This window comes from Microtus oregoni, unplaced genomic scaffold, assembly GCF_018167655.1.
Source record: "Microtus oregoni isolate MIOR12 unplaced genomic scaffold, Mior012 000016F_ref0000370, whole genome shotgun sequence".
NCBI lineage: Eukaryota > Metazoa > Chordata > Mammalia > Rodentia > Cricetidae > Microtus > Microtus oregoni.
Window position 1 is genome coordinate 1,839,311 of NW_024543075.1, and position 18,700 is coordinate 1,858,010.

The window sequence follows — 18,700 nt, forward strand, 5'->3', positions numbered from 1 at the left end:
TGCATTTTTCTGATGGCTAGCAAAACTGAACAATGCTTTGTGTGTTCATTAGCCATTCAAATGTACCTCATCTTTTAAGCCCTAGACCTCACTCTGCCAGCCTGTTTATTGAGTAATTTGATGTGTTAGTATTTAGCTTTTCGAGTTCTTTATACACTCTAGATAGCAATCCTCCCAAACAGGAGATTTTTTTAAGCCTTGTTGGTCATGTTGTATCAGGGGTTGCCCCACAAGGCAGATGACCACTGTCCCCACTGCTGTCAGGACCTGCTAGCCATGCCTATCCCAACCATCCCACCCATGTTGATCAGGCATGAAAGTGCTCATCTTTTCTGTAGAACATCTTAGTGTCCAGTGCCACCCTCCCCACCCCTGACCCCAGGCTGAGCCTACCCAGAGGTGCACAGACTGAAATGCAAAGCCTGCATGGAGATAGCCTTCTCTGAGATCCTTGGCTGGTGTGCAATGCCTCAGTGACTTTAGCCAACATTCATCTCTTGTGCATGTCAGCCTTCGTCTTCCTGCCCAACTCGTAAGTGGCCTTTAGGCTTAGGTCTCTGTGGCTTTTTGAAGGAAAATGTCCCCCATAGGACCATAGGGAGTGGCTCTAATAAGAGGCATGGCCTTGTTGGAGTAGGTGTGACTTTGTTGGAGGAGGTCACTAGGGGATGGGCTTTGAGGTGTCAGATGCTCAAGCCAGGCCCAATTTGGCTCACAGTCTCTTCCTGCTGTCTGTTGATACATATGTAGAACTCTCAGCTACTTCTCCAGCACCATGTCTGTCTGTGTACTACTGTGTTTCCCGCCATGATGCTAACGGACTAAACCTCTGAAATGGTCAGCCAGTCCCAATGAAATGGTTTCCTTTATAAGAGTTGCCATGGTCATGGCATCTCTTCACAGCAATAGAAACCCCAACTAAAACAGTATCTATATATTTTCTCCTTTGGAGAGGATTGTGAATTGAGCACTGGGACGAAAGGCTCTGTCCAGCTCTGTTCCATGGGAATGGGCAGGTGGATAAGGGCCCAACCTTAGTTTCAGATCATAGGGTGGGAGAGGGGCAGGGGCAGGATAGTGAAGTCCCTAATCCTGCTCTGGGTTGCCCTGTCTGTGAGATTCTGGAGGTAGCTGTCTACCTTACTCATCTTCCCTGTTGTTCTGTACCTCAAGGTGGGGTACATCCTATCCCTCCATTCCTGGTGTGGTCCCCCAGGATTTCATTAGGCTCTGATGGGACTGGGCCTAGGTGGGGAGGCAGTTGCCACATTGGCAGGCTGGCTCCTGTGAAGGCGGAATGGGCATTGTGCCCTGCCCCTCTCGGCTGTCATCTGCTGCTGGGATTCAGTTTCCTAGAGCTGGTGTAGCTGCAGGTGGGTTCTGGAGGTCCTGGGACATCATAGCTCATGAGAATGGCTCCCTGGGGAGCAGAGCCCAGAGTGCTGCAAGAAAGAAATCTGCTGGTGACCTGAGGTCTCTCTGCTCCTGGCAGCAGGAGGGATTGCTAGGAGCAAGGGTGCCAGGCCTTGGCAGGGCTCTTGGGAAGCCAGGCCAGCTGGGTGCTGAACAACTGAAGCCCTTGGATGCATTCGAGACACAGGACTGGTAGAGCAATTTCATTACGGTTCCCAGGCTGGTGGCTGAGGGGAGAGTAGAGGTATTTGTGTCTGGGATAAGGGGATGGGCCAGGCTTCTGTTGGCCCTTCTACAGCTCCAGCTCTTTGGGGGAGCTACTGGTGTTCTGAGTGGTGTAGGGGAGGGAGATATAGCTTCTCCCAGTCTCCTAGGACCTTTCCCTGACCTCTGTGCTAAACGAGTCAATAGATTAACCAGAGGAACCCCCATTTTGATTGCACAGGTATGTATGCACAGCCCTGAAGAAGTTAGTTGACTTTAGGTCAAAGCTGGAGGTGGAGCCCCTGAGGTGAGAGGGGTGTTGTGTGGGTTGGCAACCTATCTTGTTATGTAGAGCTGACTGCAAGTAGCAGAAGCAGTCTGCCAGCCTTTAGAGCCCTGAGGGATGCTGCCTCCCATCAGGGAGCCTCGTGCTTATCTGCTTATGAAAGACACCCACTTCACCAGTTATCCTCTAACCTCCATCCTGGTAAACGACAGCACTTCTTAGATGGGCTCCAGGGACCTAGGGAGCTCTGCCAGGTGCTCTGTTTGCATCCTGTCCGTGGACATGGGCTGGCTCCATCTACCGAATGGAGAACGAACACAACAGCATCCGATGAGGGATATGAAGTCTGAGAATGGGGACTATGTGGGGAATGCTTTATAAGCTCAAAGCCCTTGCCCATAGCTGCCTTCCCCGCCACTTCCTGGGCTGCACCCTTCCCTATTCTTCCACTCAAGGATGTACCTTCTCTTTTCTGGGTGTTTGGGGTTGAGTAACTCACACATTTGAATCTCCTATTCAGCTCTCTCGAGTAGCTCTTACAGGATCAGGACAGGCCAGAGGGTTGATGGGTCACTTAAGCCAATCCTCTTCCCACGTATCGGGTGGATCTTTCTACTCCACTCAGGCACAGCTCAGGGACATAAAGCCTTGAGGTTCAGAATGAATGTAATCACCATACCCACCCTTTATAGCCATGCCTAAGGAATAAGTGACCAGGCTGCTGTAGGGACAACTGAGCACAGTTGGCTAGGAAGTCCCACACTCTGAGAAAGGAAAGAGACACAAAGATGGGATGCCCATGGCCATCTTAGCCATAGGTGTTGCTGCTGCAGGCATACCCACAAGAGGGGTGGGTTGGAGAACAGAAAGGCCTCTCCCCTCATCATTGGATTCAAGGTGTTGAGGGATACACAAAGTTTTGTTGATACTTTGAAAAATACTGCAGAAAGAAGCAAGTCTCTGGAGAGGACTCAGGAGTCATCTAGAACATTCTAGAACTGAGGCATAGGTGAGCCTTAGGGTAGGCAGTGGGTTCCAAAGGCTGTGGAGCTGTTTCTCAGGCAACTGGGCACCAATTATATTTAATAGGTCCATGCAAATAGGCAAATTCTAGAACATTCTAGAATTTCAGGGATAGCCTTACTTTCATTCTATAGGATGGAGGGGGAAACAACACAGGTATATCTGGCCAAGTTCATAGGTCAGGAATTCAAGCTTCTAAAATACACAGGCGTCTGGTTCTAGCACTAGGGAGACTGAGGCAGGAAGTTACAAGTTCCAGGTCTGCCTGGGTTTACAGAGTGAGATCCTGTCCCTGAAAACAATGAAAAGATATTCATAATCTACAGGCTGTGACAGTCCCTTACCCATCCTCAGGCAAAGCTAAGAGATGCCTCAGTTTCTCTTCATGTAAGTGCATAAGCACTGGCTCTCAACTGTTGAAGGTTTGTGGAGTGGAGTCAGCTTCCCAAATAGAGCAGACCATGCAGGTGTCTGGGCCATGTGTGGACAAGCTGGAGAAGAGTAGATCTAACTTTGGGCACCACAGTGCATAGGTCCCTCACTGGAGAGCCAGCCCAGCTCAGAGCAGACCCAGGTTGACCAATTGTCCTTTCTCTGAACTCCAAACTCCTTTGACAAGACCCTGTACATTCCAAATTCCTTTGTCAGGACCCTTAACAACTTCTCACTGTCCTGATAGTTTCCTTTTAAGGAAGACTCTATTGAAGGGAATCCATAGGTCCCGACGACAGGCCTGGCTCCCGAGTGATGTTGGGGTCTCTCTTTCTTGGCCTCTGCTGGGGTCTACAGCATCCCCATGCCTTGGAGAACCCTCCCTAACATGAACCCCCTTCTCCCAAGCTTGGCTGATAACTTTCAGCTTCAATTGAGTCTTCTTAGACAGGCCTCTGTGGGGGCTGTGGATTGGAGGGAATGTGGGTTCCCCACGTGTGTGCACAGGTCTCACTGGCAGATCTTCTGACCTCTCTGGGTTCCTGGACTGTGACATACTATGTCTTCACATAGCCATGGGTGCCACACTTACCTGGAATCCTGAACTGCCACAGGATCAGGCTCAGTCTGGCTATTCCACCAAAACGTGTTCCACCTCATGTGGCTCTCAAAGTCTGCTGCTTCTGCCTGTTCTGCCTGTTCTGCCTGTAGCCTTTTTCATGTGTGTGTATGTGTGTGTGCGTGCATGCATGTATGTGTGTACATTCATGTGCTTGTTGCATGTGTGCGTGCTCAAGTGTGCATGCATATATATGTATGTGTGTGTGTGTGTGTAGGGCTTGGTGGTAGGGAAGGATAATAAAGTCTTAAGAACCAACCAGAAAGAATTCTATGGGATTTGGGGAGTCTCATTAGTTTTCAGTATATAAAGGATCCAAGTGGCCTTCTATGTGGCAGATGCTAGAGCAACCTTAATGGAATCAGTGGGCTGTCTGGCCTGTGGCCTCCTCAGGTAGGCATGGTACTTAGTGACTTCCAGCTTGCTTGGGCTGGCAGAGGAGCTGTGCTCAGGCCATCCGAGAGCTTTTCTCTCCCTTTTCTCTTCATCCTGGCCCCTGACATCTCCAGATCCTGGAAGGCAGCTCTATCCCAGTCAGGCAAATATTCATGTCCTGAGGCTCCTAGGCCTCTGGATTCCTAGGCCATCTAACTTCTCTGTCATGGCTCTTTTTGTTCCCCAACATAATGTTTTTATTAATTACTTGGGAATTTCATACAATGCGCCTGATCACACTTGCTTCCCATTCCTTCCAGGTCCACCCCCCACCCTTGAGCTGCCCCCTCCTTGCCCTAAATAAGAAAACAAAACAAAACAAAACACAAAAAGGCCACCAAGTCCAATTTGTGTTGCCCAGATGTCCACTGGAACCTCATCAAGCTCCAGTGGCCAGCCTCTGAAAGAAAACCGAGTCCTTCCTCATCCCCACTCCACCAGAAGCCATCAGCGGTGAAGGGTTACATTTCAGCATCTTTGTCACAGTTTTTAGGGACTCTCTTCAATATCTTCCCATTGCAATTGTTTCTTTTGTTGGGGGGTGAGAGGGAGAGGTTGGCACAGAAGCCTTCAATGTCTCTCATTCTCAGTTATGAGTCTGTAGTCGTGGATCTCACTGCAAAAGATGCCTCCTTGTCTGTAGCAACTGGTGGCAGCTCAGATCATGGACATCCACATGGTTTCCGGTGTCTGTTGTGGCTCTTTACACACAGATACTGAGCTGTTCAGCTTCAGCCTGGGCCGTGTCTTCCTCATTTCCCAGGTGGAGAGGTTTCATTGTTTGAAAGCCTGTCTGTTCTAGGCTTCTGTCCTCTTTAGTGCTCCCTTCTTGCCCCTGAAGGCCCCTTGGGTGCTCCTCACAGTTATGGCTTGGTAGGAAGATGAGGCTGTGGGTTTGTTTGACTGGACTAGGGTAGAGGGGCTAGGAGGGTAAGAAGGTCCGAGGGCCTCTATGGTCCCCAGTATGCCTTGCTGTCCCCCTGCCTATACTTAGGTCCACATCTGAGAAGCAGTCTGGTGGCTTGGGTTCTCTTGATTGAGAAGCTGCTGCCTGAGCCTGTGTGAAGCTAGGCCTGGAAGCAGGTGACTGAGGCTGGGCTGGGCTCTGGGAGCTAGGGAGGACTTGTCTTCTTTGGGCCCTGGGAGATTGGAGAATGTCTGAAGGGGAGTGGAGATGGCTCCCTTATGTGTCACGGGAACTGCAGAAGGGGGTGGAGATGCAAGGAGAACCTTGCTGTTCTCTGGCACTCTGGAGTGCCTAACAAGGACACTGAGAGGAAGGCCAGATAACAGAACCAAGCTCAAGCCATATGGGGACCAGTCAGGAAAGAAAGGGATCTTGAGTTCTAGTGGATTCTATCTCCTACACTCCAGCAATAACTGAGTCTTAGTGGGAGGGAACCTGCTCCCAAAGGCTAGGGATGGGGTAGGAGGATCCATTTCTCAACTTTCCTGGAACCTCCACTGGAGAAGACAAGATGCTTCCATTCTTAGGGGCGCGTCTCTGCTCAACACCAAGAACGCTTACCCAACCTGCACTCAGGAGGCCCAGTGAGCAAAGCAGGGGCAGCATTGTTCTAGAACAGGAGAGAAGGCAGTCACTGACCAGGGGAATGAGAGGTGCTTGTCTGCTGAGCTCCAATGCTACCCAAACAGCCCAGCTCTGCTTTCCTACCAGTCCTGTGCTGGGCAGGAATAGTCCAGCATTCTGAGGTCTATGAGAACTGAGGCTGTCTGCTCGGATCTGGCTGCCCTAAGTACAGCCTAGGCCCTACAGTCCTGGACCCCTGCTGTCCCAGGTGGGAGGACCTGAGGGACAGGATGTGGGGTCCAAAGCTCAGGGTATAGGCGTGGCTCCATCCAGACCTCAAGTATACAGACACAGGAAGAGGAGAAGGGTGCATGGGGCTGAGTATGGTGAGGGATAGACCCTCGATCACCCAGACCTTAGAAGGGTGCCCACAGTGCTGGAAAAATGGCTCTTAGAATTGGGGGCCCAGAACTTCATGGAGGGACGTCCCATCTCTTTTGGGGACCATGTTATACTAGAGATGCCAGTTGGGGACTGAGAGGGGAGTGGGGAGGGTCCCAGGAGCACTGTATCTGGCCCTTCACCTCCATTCTACTGGGCTGGGAGACTGCTGCAGGTTCAAAGGCAGGGGCCAGTGATCTCCTTCAGGCACAGGACAGCTCCTCCCCTGGGTCCAGACACCTCTGTGGCCAGTAGGTGCCTTTATTTTATCCAGTGATTTAACTAGTTTTGCTTGAGCCCAGTTGAAATTGGGATATTTCTGGGCCAGCTGCTCCCTCTGTTTCATTGACCCTCTGGCACCTGCCCATCACGATGGAAGTCCTGAGTATGTATGTATGTACGTACGTACGTACGTACGTACGTATGTATGTATGTGTGTGTATGTGTGTATATGTATGGGGGTGTTGGGTGCGGGGAGAGGAATGGAGGGGGATTCAGATAAATATGGCTACTGGGATTCCAGGAATAGTGGGTTGACTATGTGGTATTGAGCCAGGGTGGTTTTGGGAGGGACCAACCAGCTGCCTCTCTGCCTTTGGGAGGCTTGCTCTGCTCTGAGAGGGCAGGACTAGGAAGAGGTGGGGCTCATGCTGAGGGGTGTGGCTAGAAAATGGGTGTGGCTTGATACGGGAAGACCAGGGAAGGATCTAGAGCTAGAAGGCAGAAGTACAGGCGGGAGGAAGAGCCAGCTTCACCCTAGGGGATTTCTCTGCTTGCCTTAAGTATATGGTTGTGCCTCTGCGTCCGTCTGACTTAGGTGTCTCATCTTCATCAGTCCTTTTACTGTCCTGTGTACCCGGCAGACGCAGGTAACTGATAAAAGGCCACAGCCTGGGTAGCAAGGATCTCTTCTCTCTGTATGCTGATTCAAAGATGGGAAAACTCAGGTTTGGGCAGGGCCAAGCCCAGTACTCAAGAACCACAGCTGGATGGGAAAGGGAGCAGGCGCAGTGGCAGAGGCAATCCCATGAAACAAGAGCTCTGCTGGTCCTCTAGCGAATGATCCTAGCACCCACTGGACACCAGGGCCTCGATAAGGGGACAAAGGCACAGCTCTGGGGACAAATACTCATGGGTATTGTCAGCTCAGCCACTAGAGAGCTGAAGCGAGGCCCACAAAGGACCCGAAGAAAGGGCCGCGGGAGGGGCTGCGAATGGGCCTTCCCGCACATGCCACCGTTGCCCGGGCGACGGCCCTCTCATGGAGAGGTCTGCTGGGCCATTGTCCGGGGCCCGCAGGACGTGTCACACACCAGATGGTCGTGTGCTGTCTAGGTCACTTATAGGGGGACAGAGTGAAGGAATGTGGCCAGCCCGGCAGGCCGGGGCACCATCTGTTCCCTCAGACCGTGGGCATCGGGCGGGCATTGAGCGTCCAGCCTGCCAGGCCCAGCCTTCTTCCCGACTTTAATTAGGTAATTCCATAATTGGGCTTTATTTCAGGTAAATTGCATTTCACACCCGAGAGGGCTGCAATGGTCCTTGTGGGAGAACAGCACTTGGCCACTCTACACAGTCCATAGTACAGCACCGAGGCCAGTAGGGTGCAGGGACTGGGTCCTGCCCAGATGGGCAGCCCTGAGTTCCTCATGGGCTATAGCCTGCCTGGGCAATGCTGAGGGCCCTGGCTACAGTCAGCCACAGCCTGGGGCTTCCACAAATATTTACCCAACAAGGAAACAACAGCTTCTGCCTTTCAGCAATTGTTGCTGCAGAACCCCTCTTGAAGGGGGTTGAGACCAGAAAGCATGAGGCTTCAGCTGCCCTTCTACCCGTCCCTGCCAGGGATGGCCAGTGCTTGTTAGACCAGAAACCAAGATCTTGTGGAAGCTTCTAGGATATGCAGACCCCCAAGAGTCAGTGTAAGAGGAACTTGAGGCCTTTCCCCTCCTATAGGGGCCTCCAGTTGCATCTCCATACTTGGATCCTTGATCCCACTACTGGCTACCTGCTGCCTCTAAAGACCCAGGGTACCTCCATCCTTCAAATCTCAGAGACCTTCAGTCCTGACAGTCTGACATATGGGGTAGGTTCTAGAAGGAGGACAGACTAGGGACAGAGTAGTCAGTGGAGACAGTAGACACTGGCTGGGCAAGTCCCTGTTCACAGTGTGCAGTTTCCATCCCTAGAGGATGGCTCACAATGAGTGACAGCCATAGGCCCAGGTGGGCAGGGTGGTACTCACTTGGAATAGACCTCCAGCCTAGGGGACTGACTGGACAGCCAGAGGAACATCATAGTCCCAACAGGGAAATGGAAGCTTTGAGGGGAACCTCACTTCTATTTCAGGAATCAAATTCCTACAGCCTTGGAAGCTGGTCCTGGAAAGGATCTACTCTTGGATGGCCTCTTGGGTCACCCTGGTGGGGAAGGACAGATGACAGGGCCTGGCCCATGTCTGAGGGTGACTTCCTGGGCATATGTCAGTGTTGTTCAGCTAAGCCAGGTCCTAACGCAGGCTCAGCTACTCCCAGAGCTCAAGGTCTTCTGGGAATCGGGTGGTAACTATATCTTTATCACATTGAGTAGACAGGGATACCTGGAGTGGTGGCCAAGGGCTGCCCCTGCCCAGCCCAGCTCTGTTCTACCTTTGACATTTCATTGGGCATTTGAGCCCTTAGAGCCTGGGCCTTCTCTGCATGGCCTGGCCAATCATGCTCAGGCCATGACCACCTGGGCACCTGGGCTCCAGGGCTCCAGGGAACTATAGGGTCCTGTCCACAAAGAGGTTGAGGCTGTCCATGGGAGCAGCAAGAGAGAGGAAGGTGGGGTAGGGCAGAGAACAAAGGTTGAACTCTATGTTATTCTAAAGACTCCCCCACCCCCAGACACTCCCAGAAGTAAGCATGTGCCAAGATCAACCTGGGATGTCCCAAGTTTATTTGAAAAAGCCTCTCAATCAAGATCATACTATCAAATTCATTAAAACAGAGATTCTGAATCACCGGAAATTATCCTGATTTCTGTGAGGTGCGATGTCCGAGGAACCAATCCCGGGAGAAATGGTGATACCACTAACTGTGTCATGGCTCAGCTGCTGGCTGAGATGTGCTGTGATGAGGCCGGAGTCTGGGCATCTCTCCAGCACCTCTGTCAGCAAGGAGTAGGGGGCAGGCTGCACACATAGGGCACATAGGCCTCGAGGGCCCTGCTGACTGCTTTAGGGGAGGAGCTGTCAGTCCACAGCTAACTAGGGTGGTGGACAGTGGATATCCCCCAATTTGGATATTGGGAACGCTTATGGTATCCTGCCCATGTGATCAGCATCACTAGAGAGGGAAGGAGTTGGGCTCTGGCCTGCTGAGCCCCCACTGGCCTGTAGCCTGTAGAGTGGGCTGGATGTGCCCTACCCTTCTTGCTCCCAGCTGGGTCCTGGATTCAAGGCTGAGGGTGGGGATCCCAGACTCAGACTCTGCCATATTCTTCCTGTCTCCCTTGAGGAAGCAACTTGACATGGCCTGGATGGGCCTCCCTTTGCCCGAGTTGCATCCTAGCCCTACAAGATGCTCCCCATCACTGTGTTCCAGCCATCAGGTGAGCAACATCACCATCTTGATAGGAGTGACAATTCTGGCCTGAGAGGAACCCCATGCCTAGCCAAATTCTAGTACCCACTGGCTGGGCCTTGGTGAGTTCCAGGTTCAGGCTGGTGATTTGGCCCACGGGTTTTGGGGCTGTAGGGAGCTAGACTGCCATATGAGATCTTCAAGGGGGTGAGGACCAGGTGAGTGCCCCTGTTGAGGGAGGTGGGGCAGACCTGTTAGGGTTACCCTGGACCTCTCTTCTGAGCTGCTTCAGGAGCCCTCATCAGGGCCCATCCCGGGCACAGTCAGCTGTTCATAGGTGGGAAGGCTGTTGCTGGGCAGGAAGAGCTCAGGGTTGATGGAGCCATCTTCATCACTAGCCACCACCTGTGGCCTGTTGTTGCCAGTTGGACCACCCTGCTGTAGGGACAGCAGCTGGTGGAGCATGTCTGTGATGATCACCAGCCTCTGGTCCAGTTGTGTCACCTGTGGGGACAGAAGCAGAGATGAACATGGTTCTAGGGAGAGGCTAGTGCAGGCCATCCCAGGGCTTGAGTGTGGAAGGCCTGAAAGACAGAGAATGACATGTGTCCTTATAGATATGTGAATTTATGTATGCACCATGCTGAGAGGCCCTAGGTCACCCTCATGTGCCTGTCTACATGTGCTTATTGGGGTGCAGTACAGAACTGAGTTCTTGTGTCTATCCATCCATCCATATTTGTCCTTTCCTGTTTCTACATAGACCTAGTGGCTGGGAGCACCTCATAGCCCCCTCCTGGGCTTTTTAGTCTTGAGACTCTAGACAGCCTTCTGCAGCCTCTAACACAGTCTCTGGCTTTTTGTGGCCAAGTGGAGAGGGGGAGGAGGGAACACAATGGGTGTAATTTCAGAGGCCAAGGGTTATGTCTAGCTTGGCTTGGAGGGGACTGGAGCCCTATACAGAGAGGTCTAGCTGAGAGGGGCTGTCACCTGGAGAGAGAGATTGGGACAGGTGAAGACTGAGCAGACAGAGGCTGGGTGGGCCATGGAAGAGTGCCAGTCCCCAGAGATATCTCAACAGGGACTAACTTAGGACAGCATCACCTTTCTGGGTCTCCATTGACCAGGGCAGTGACTAAGTGGAGTTCTGGGCCAGGTGGTCCCTAATCCATGCCTATAAAGGGCTTGTTTGACTCCAAGAAGTAGGCGGGTAGCTAAGAAACTAGGGAGGAGCTAGAGCCAGGGTAGAACCTGGGATAAATGGGTGCAGAGTAGGCACTGGACAAAGGTCTCACTCGCTGTGCTTGTAGGAGAGTCATTGGAGAACTTCTTAGAAAGAAGGAGCCATTGTATAGGGGGCTGGAGCCAAGTCCTGGGGGCCTGAAGTGGTTGGCTACTTCCTTTTCTCCTCTAGAAGAAGAGAAGACCTGTCTAGGGAGGCCAGAGCCCCCAGCACAGTTCCCTAGGAAGCAGCAGCTATTCCAGGGCCAGTTGGAGGATTGGGTGGGGGGTGGGTGGGGGAAATATATGAGCCTACCCAGCATAAGCAATAGAGCATGGGTTGCGATTGAGTGAGGGGACCTCAGAGACTGAGCACATGGGTGGTGCCCTCAGTGTGCTCTGTTAGGAAAGCAGGGGTCCCCCTCACCCTCACATGGGGACCTTGAGCAAAGGGAACACCAGTGACGCAGGGATGGAGCCAGAGGTCTTGATGGATGGCCTCATATGGTCAGACCCGCAAAGCTGCTTTAGGGAAAACCATGAGATGACTCAGCCAACTGCTGACTGCTGGCCTCAAAACCTGGTTGACTTGGGCCCTGAGGACAAGGGACAGCATGGGGCCAGCTCCCATCTTCCTGGACAAGTGTGTTCTTGGGGAACGTCTGTGTCCTAGGTAGATCCTGAGGCTTTTAGTACTGGCTCCTCTGTCCCACTTCCGGTTCGTATTCTTGAAAGGGCTGGATGGGAGAAGTATCACGTGGAGCTCACACGGAGAAACTGAAGCTCAGGGCTGAAGAGTGCTGTGGGTGGAAGCTAAAGCTAGGTTGTCCCTGGCAGGTGAAGCTAGGGTTCACGCCCCATCCGAGGTCTCCCTGAGCCACCCTGCACCAAAGGAGGGTTGTCTGAGCCTACTCTTGGTCTGGCTTCATGTAGCTTTAAACACACAGAGCCAGTTTGAGTAGGCAGGGGGAGAAGCACCAGTTGGCTCATGAAAGATGGATCGTTTCGTGAATGTTTACTAACCCACACTTTTGCTGATGGGCAGAGTCCTTAAAGAGAGTCCTTGGGAGTGGGGGGAGGGCTGTTTGAAACCTCCTGCAGGGCAGCTGCCACAGGGCCCACCAAGCCTGTGTGTGCCACTCCAGGGTATCTCCAAAGCTTCCCTGGACAGTTCCCAAGCTCATAATGACCCCGTGGCCACTGTTTATGCCAATCGGGGTTTTGAGGAGCCTGTTTGGGTCAAAAGTTGTCCTATTGGCCAAGCTGCTAAAGGCAGGATATGGGCTAGAGTCCTACGAGGGTCCAGAGTCTGGGACCTCAGTGTGCTGCTGTCACCTTGTCTGAGGGGGGAGGGGTAGACGTGTAGAGACAGGAAATAATGCAAGGGGTCATCCAAACACACACACTCCTCCAGTTCTCTGGCTGCTTGAGAGTTTGCCTGGATTCCATGGCCATGTGCGGGATCCTCCTGGGTCCTCTTGGCCATCCACCGGATCCTGCTAGATTTGCCCAGCTGTGCACGAATAGGGCCCTCTTGCTTGCCCTGGCTATCACGGCAGTCACTTGTGGTTGAGTTTTGTAATTTTCCTAGCCTTGATCAGACCAGCTTGGCCTGGGGTGCAGATACCAGGGCTTGGATTCAGGGTACAGGGCCCTAAGATACATTCAGGCTGTGGATCTTTGTTGGTCAGCTGAGGACACTCTGTAGAGTCACAGGAGAATGGTCTTTGGTGCCTTGGGGGACATTCATAGGTTACTTTCAGAGGCCATATTAAAAATATTTGCTGCCCAGTGAAAAGTTATCAGATGCCATCTGGCAATAGAGGAGCCTGTGGGGAGATGGCCAGTGTGAATGTCATATACTTGTATTTATGATCTTGCCTGGATCTTAGTGGCTGGCTGTGGTGCTTGCCATCTAGTCTGTCCAGCACAGCTTGGGGATCAAGGGTTGCCCTGTGAAGTAGGACAGCCTGGCTATGCATTTTCCTTGTTGCTTCTGTTTCCCTAGCTGGGACGTGAACCAAGCTTCTGCCCACCGGTGTGTTGTATAGCAGCCTGGGGAGCTTGTCTGCCAAGGCCATGCTTCTGCCTTGAAAGCAGGTGGTCTTAGCTTGCTCTTTTGGCCTCTGCCTCTTTCCTGGCCACTTAAGCTCCCAAAGCAGCCCCTAGAGAGCCTCTATGCCCTTCATGCCCAAGCTGTGTCCAGTCCTGCTGGGCCATTCAGGGAGGGTCCTGGCCTGGTGTACAGTGGCTCCTCAGCCCAGAACCCAGCTCCAAAGATAACACTTCAGCAATTGTTCTTGGAGCCACCTGGCTCTACTTTCTTCCTTTGGGTTTTGAGTGCATGGCCAGAAAGCTGGTGAGGCGCTGTGTCCCATGCTGGGTAGGTGGAGGCAGGGAGCCACGACACCACAGGCAGGTGCCCAGAGCGGTGCCACCACCTTCAGGGAAGGGAGTGCCTGCTCTGGGCTCTGGGATGGTGTTCTCCAAGAGCTACTGGGACAGATCAGTTTTGGGGATCTCAGATCTCATCACTATTTGCAATTCAATAGTGATTAACAGGGCAAGGCAGACAAAAGCCTTGTTGTGCCCTGTCTCTGTTCACCTAAGTAAAAGCCATCACTGGCTTCCCTGGGCCTCAGAAGAGAAAAAAGCAATTAGAACAACAGCTAGTTAGAGAGCTGGCGGCGGCTGGCGATCAGACTCAAGGCAACGGGGATTCCTGTTTGATGTGGTTATGAATTTGCTTTCAAAGGAAAATCTTGAAGAGTCTTTTCAGAATTTTTTTTCTTTCAGAACCTGCCAAGCCTTGATCCTTGGTCAGGACCCCCACAACCCTGGCCTGTGGATCGTCTCAGCCTCAGCCTAACCTGGTGGGGATACTTAGCCTTGGGTTCAGGGTGTAAGGCCCTGCTATGCATTCAGGTTGGGGATCATTATGGGTCAGCCCAGGGCCCTCTGCGGGGTATTGGGAGAATGGCCTTTGGTGCCTTGAGGGACACTCATAGGTCACTTTTAGAGGCCATATTAAAAATATTTGCTACCCAGTGAAGAGCCATCAGATGCCAGCCTGGCAACAGAACAATCTGTGTGGAGTCAGCCAGGGGGAGTTCGGTAGAAGACATAATGCGTATGAGCCTAGACCCCAGTCGAGCTGCTCCCTGGCTCAGTTGACCCCAGGCTCACACTGGCCTCCACTTCTGCATCTTATGGATCAGAAGAACACTGCCTGGCGGGCCCTGATGATCCTCAGCCCTACCTTAGGCTGCCTGCCCATCATCACTCCTCCTCCACGTCCTCTCTCCCAGCACCCCGACACTACCATCAGAGAGACACCTCTTTAGTGCTGTCTAGGTTAAGTGTGGCCCTACTTTGAACAGAAGGAAGGAAGTCTGCCTAGGGTACTATGGGAGAGGGAAGAGTTGGGGCAGAAGTTGGAGGAGTAGCGAGGGAGCAGTGATTGGTAGGTACTGGAGCTTCAGTGGGTTTATATATGGTGTTTATACAAACGAGCTTAGCACTTCTCAGCAGGTAGCATTATGGTTCTCATTTCAAACACTTCATGGAGATGCTAAAAGAGGGGTGTGTAGTGGAGCTGTTAGGGTCATCTCCTGTCTCCTACCCCTTTGGGGGCCTTCTGTTACGGAACTTTCCTCCCATCAGCTGGAGGCCAGGCTCCCTGGACAGTTCTATCCTCCGGGCGCAGCTAGCATCTCCTATTCCCTGAACGGTTACAGTAGTGTCTACTGGCTGGCCTCCCACTTCAGCAGGTTTACACGTGACAGTCCTCTCAGAACACAAAACAGCACTGTGCTGCTGGCCCAGGAGCCACCTTATAACTCACTCCCATTTCTCCATGTGGCCTTTTTCTTTCTTACTCCCGTGACTCCAGGCCTATGCTGCTCCTCAAACACGGCAGTGTATATCTCTCTCAGGGCTGTCCTCTCTCAGCCCTTTCTTTCCTCTGCGGTGATGCTGCCAGCCCACACACAGTCACTGTTTCCTCAAGGTGCCGGCTTCCCTCACTGGAATTGGGTCACGTCAGTTGTGGTCTTTGTCCACACTACTCTGAGTTCAGGGAAGGACGCCACCAATGCTAGGCCCGTGAGTACCTTCACTCCAGAGTCCAAGCCCAAGGAAAGGAAGGTAGTTTTACCTTCTCAGTGCAATCAGGCCTCATCTTCACCTAGCACCCATCTGCATGGGGAGACCATAGTGAACTCCCGTGAATGACACATGGTCACATGGAGCTTGTACAGGTTGGTCTTGTGGAGTGGAGTGGATGCCAACACGCATTGGTGACCGGAAGAGGCTGTGCTTACAGTTGTCGTATTCATGACTTAGTGCTCTGGCTTTTGTAGAAAAGCCTGCAAGCAGTATCTCTGGCTCACAATCACTAGGGTGGCCTTGTGTCCTTTGGCTCCCAGGATCCACAGGGCACATGTGTGAGCCTGCCTGAGAATGCAGGCTGGGTCCTATCTGGGTGCCATGTTGAACAGTGTCTCTCTGCACCAATCCCAGGGCCTTCATTTTGTCAAGCAACATCTCCAACCCCAGCTGTTCATTTTACAAATGTCTAAAAAGGCCTGGTGTGGTCACACACACCTTTGACCTCAGAAGAGACAAGCGAATCTGTTCTATATAGTGAGTTCCAGACCAGATAGGTTTATATAAAGAAACACTTCCTCTAAGAAAAAAAAAAGTCAAAAAAAAAAAAAAATGACTCAACCCATGATCTTGCTTATGCAGACAAACACTTGGCTCCCACCAGCATATCAGATAAATTATCTATGCCAACAAATAAATATTCCTGATCACCAGAAACATCAGTCACATGAGTGCCAGTTACCACACGAGATGGGACCTGGGACTATAAAGAGCATCCCTAGGGGGCTGGTGAGATGGCTTAGTGGTTGAGAGCACTGACTGCTCCTCCAGAGGACCTGGGTTCAATTCCCAGCACCCACATGGCAGCTCACAGCTGTGTGTAGCTCCAGTTCAAGAGAATCTGACATTGTCATACCAATGTGCATGAAATAAAGTTGTTTTTTTTGTTTTGTTTTGTTTTTTTTTTTTAAAAAGAGCATCCCTAGACTAAGATGCGGCAGGCACCCTGACTATTCACCAAGTCATTTCTTAAGAGCCTCACCCAGGGAAACTGACATAGCGAAGACTTTTGCCTCTGCGTCCGGGCTCTGTCTCAGATCCTTAGTCCACTTTTTACAGAATCTGCCGTCCAGACCTACAGATGCACGGCTCTACACATACCCATGGTCCATAAGATTTTTACCTGGTTCCCTACAGCTGCTTCCTTACGCCTGCCTCTCTAACCCTTTCTTGGATCCCTGCCGCTATACACACACACTCACACACACATGCGCGCATATGCACACATGCACACGCAACACACGCACATGCACACACACACATGCGCACATACACCACATACACACATACACACACACACACACACACACACACACACACACACACGTACACACCATGTAAGTACTCATACAAAGCCAGGCCCTCAAACCTCTGCAGACAAGGCCTGGCCCTGGCCAGCAGTCTCACCCCTGACCCAGACGCCTGCACTCCCCTCCTTTGCTTTGCTCTGGGCGGCACCAGCTGACCTTTGTGCTCAGACCTATGTCTTCATCTCTCCGTTTTTCCACTGCACCAATGAAAGTCATCTCCCTCTGCAGCCCCTCCCCAATCCCTTCTCACACAGATCCTGAACACATCCTCCTCCATTTTGCCTGAGGACCTTTGCACTCACTGGACTCTCTGCCTGGAAAACCTGCTCTCCACTGCTTTGTGGACTTTCAGCCGCAATGCCCACTGCTCCGCAAAAGCTCCTACTTATCTCGTTTCTCCTAGCACACTCTGTGACGGTTGCCCCCTTCCCCAACTGACTTCCTGAGTTTATTAATTGACTTGTTTATTGTCTTTTCTTCAAACTTTAGGATCCTGAGGTCAGGTCCTAAGTGTGCCATTCCTGTCGAGTCCCTGATAGTCGGACACACAGTAGGTGCTTAGAAACCCATGTGATCTAGTACAAATATTTGCTGAGTGGCTAAATTAATCTTTGGTCTTTCTCTTGGGTGAGGGGGTAGAAGCCCCCAAGAGCCCTGCTTTCCAGGAAGGTACTGGGCAAAAGCCAATGGGGTATACAACTGCTGGCAAGTCCTTTCATGTTCATTGATTTGTAAAGACTCTTTGTATGTGAAGGCTTATCTTTTGACATGTAGATCACAAGCATTTTCTCTTGCATGCTGTTTTGTGACAGTACTTATGGGGACCATTGTTTTTCCAAATAGGAGCTCCATCTATTCTTTTTTCCTTTATGGTTTCCAAGTCAGTGTGTACTTAGCTAACTAACCCTTCCTCAGTCCGACATGAATTTTTTCTGGTGTTTTTTAGGTTTGCATTTCACCTGTAAATCTTTGATGTGTATGGGGTTGATGTAGTTTTCCCTATAGTGGTTAATCTCTCACTGGGTGGGGGAATATCTTTTCTACACACTGACCTCCTTGCCTGTCTGTTTTTTTAGGGTTCACTGTATATAGCTCTCTCTCTGTCCTGGGTTTCACCATATAGGCCAAGCCAGCCAGACACTTATGATCCTTCGGCCCCAGCCTTCCCAAGTGCTGAGATCACAGGCCTATGACTACACACACACCTGGCTTCTAAATAGCTTTAATCCCTCCCAGGCAACCCTGTTGACTTTGCTCTCGACTCCCTAGCCTGTGCTGGGAGCCCTTGTCACCTCTCCCACACAATCCCATAGCTCAGGTTGCTGGGTCTCCCTCCTGTTTCTTCTCCAGCTACTGAAGTCAACCTTGGTGCTCATATGACTCATCTCTTACCCTGTCTTCAGACCCCACTGCCTCACACAGATGAGCAGTTGATGTCCCTGGGCCAGCAGTGTGTGGCCCCAGGTTACAGGACACTAGGTCATCTCCTCCCTCCCAGGTGCCCCTGTTGCTTGGAACCGTCCATTCCATAGTTTCCCTGCTTTGTGTGAGCTGATGACAGCTTCAGGGACAAAGGTCCTGAGCTGAGCAGTGGCAGGCTTGAGGCCCCATAGCCCCTTGCTCCTGACAACACTGAGGGCCTCTGCCTGCCTGCCCTAGAAGCTGCCTCTACCCCCCTGGCAGTTAGTGGAGGTTGGGGGAGATCTAAGCCCAGAATGGGGACGCCAACCTCTCTAAAAGATTCGCCAGCTCTTGCAAGCCTCAAAGTGTCCTGTTTGCACCATGTCAGGTGCTTAGGAAGCGGCTGCTCTGCCTGCTCAGTCCCCCATGGGCAGATTCTACAGCAGTTACTCAGGCTGGGCAAGCATGTAGACAGGCTGGAAAAGTGGAAGCCGAGAGGCCCTGTTTGTGCTGGCTGCAGGCACAGGCCCCACCTGCATTGGATTCTCTTCTGCTGGAGTCCCGGAAGCTTGAGGACTCCAGGCAGAACATGTTGTACCAAAAGCCAGAGCCTTCGGCCAAACTAGGTGGGCAGTGGTGGCAGGTGGACAG

General features: G+C 51.9%; 1 protein-coding gene across 1 annotated transcript in view; it reads right to left on the reverse strand.

Annotated features, from left to right (window-relative positions):
• Window positions 1-9,139: 9,139 nt before the first annotated feature.
• Window positions 9,140-18,700, reverse strand: part of Kcnq1 (potassium voltage-gated channel subfamily Q member 1) — a 320,987-nt gene continuing 311,426 nt past the window's right edge. The window contains exon 16 of the mRNA XM_041666328.1: window positions 9,140-10,454. Coding sequence (XP_041522262.1) covers window positions 10,239-10,454 — 216 coding nt within the window. The 3' untranslated portion in view covers window positions 9,140-10,238. The remainder of the gene's footprint in view (window positions 10,455-18,700) is intronic.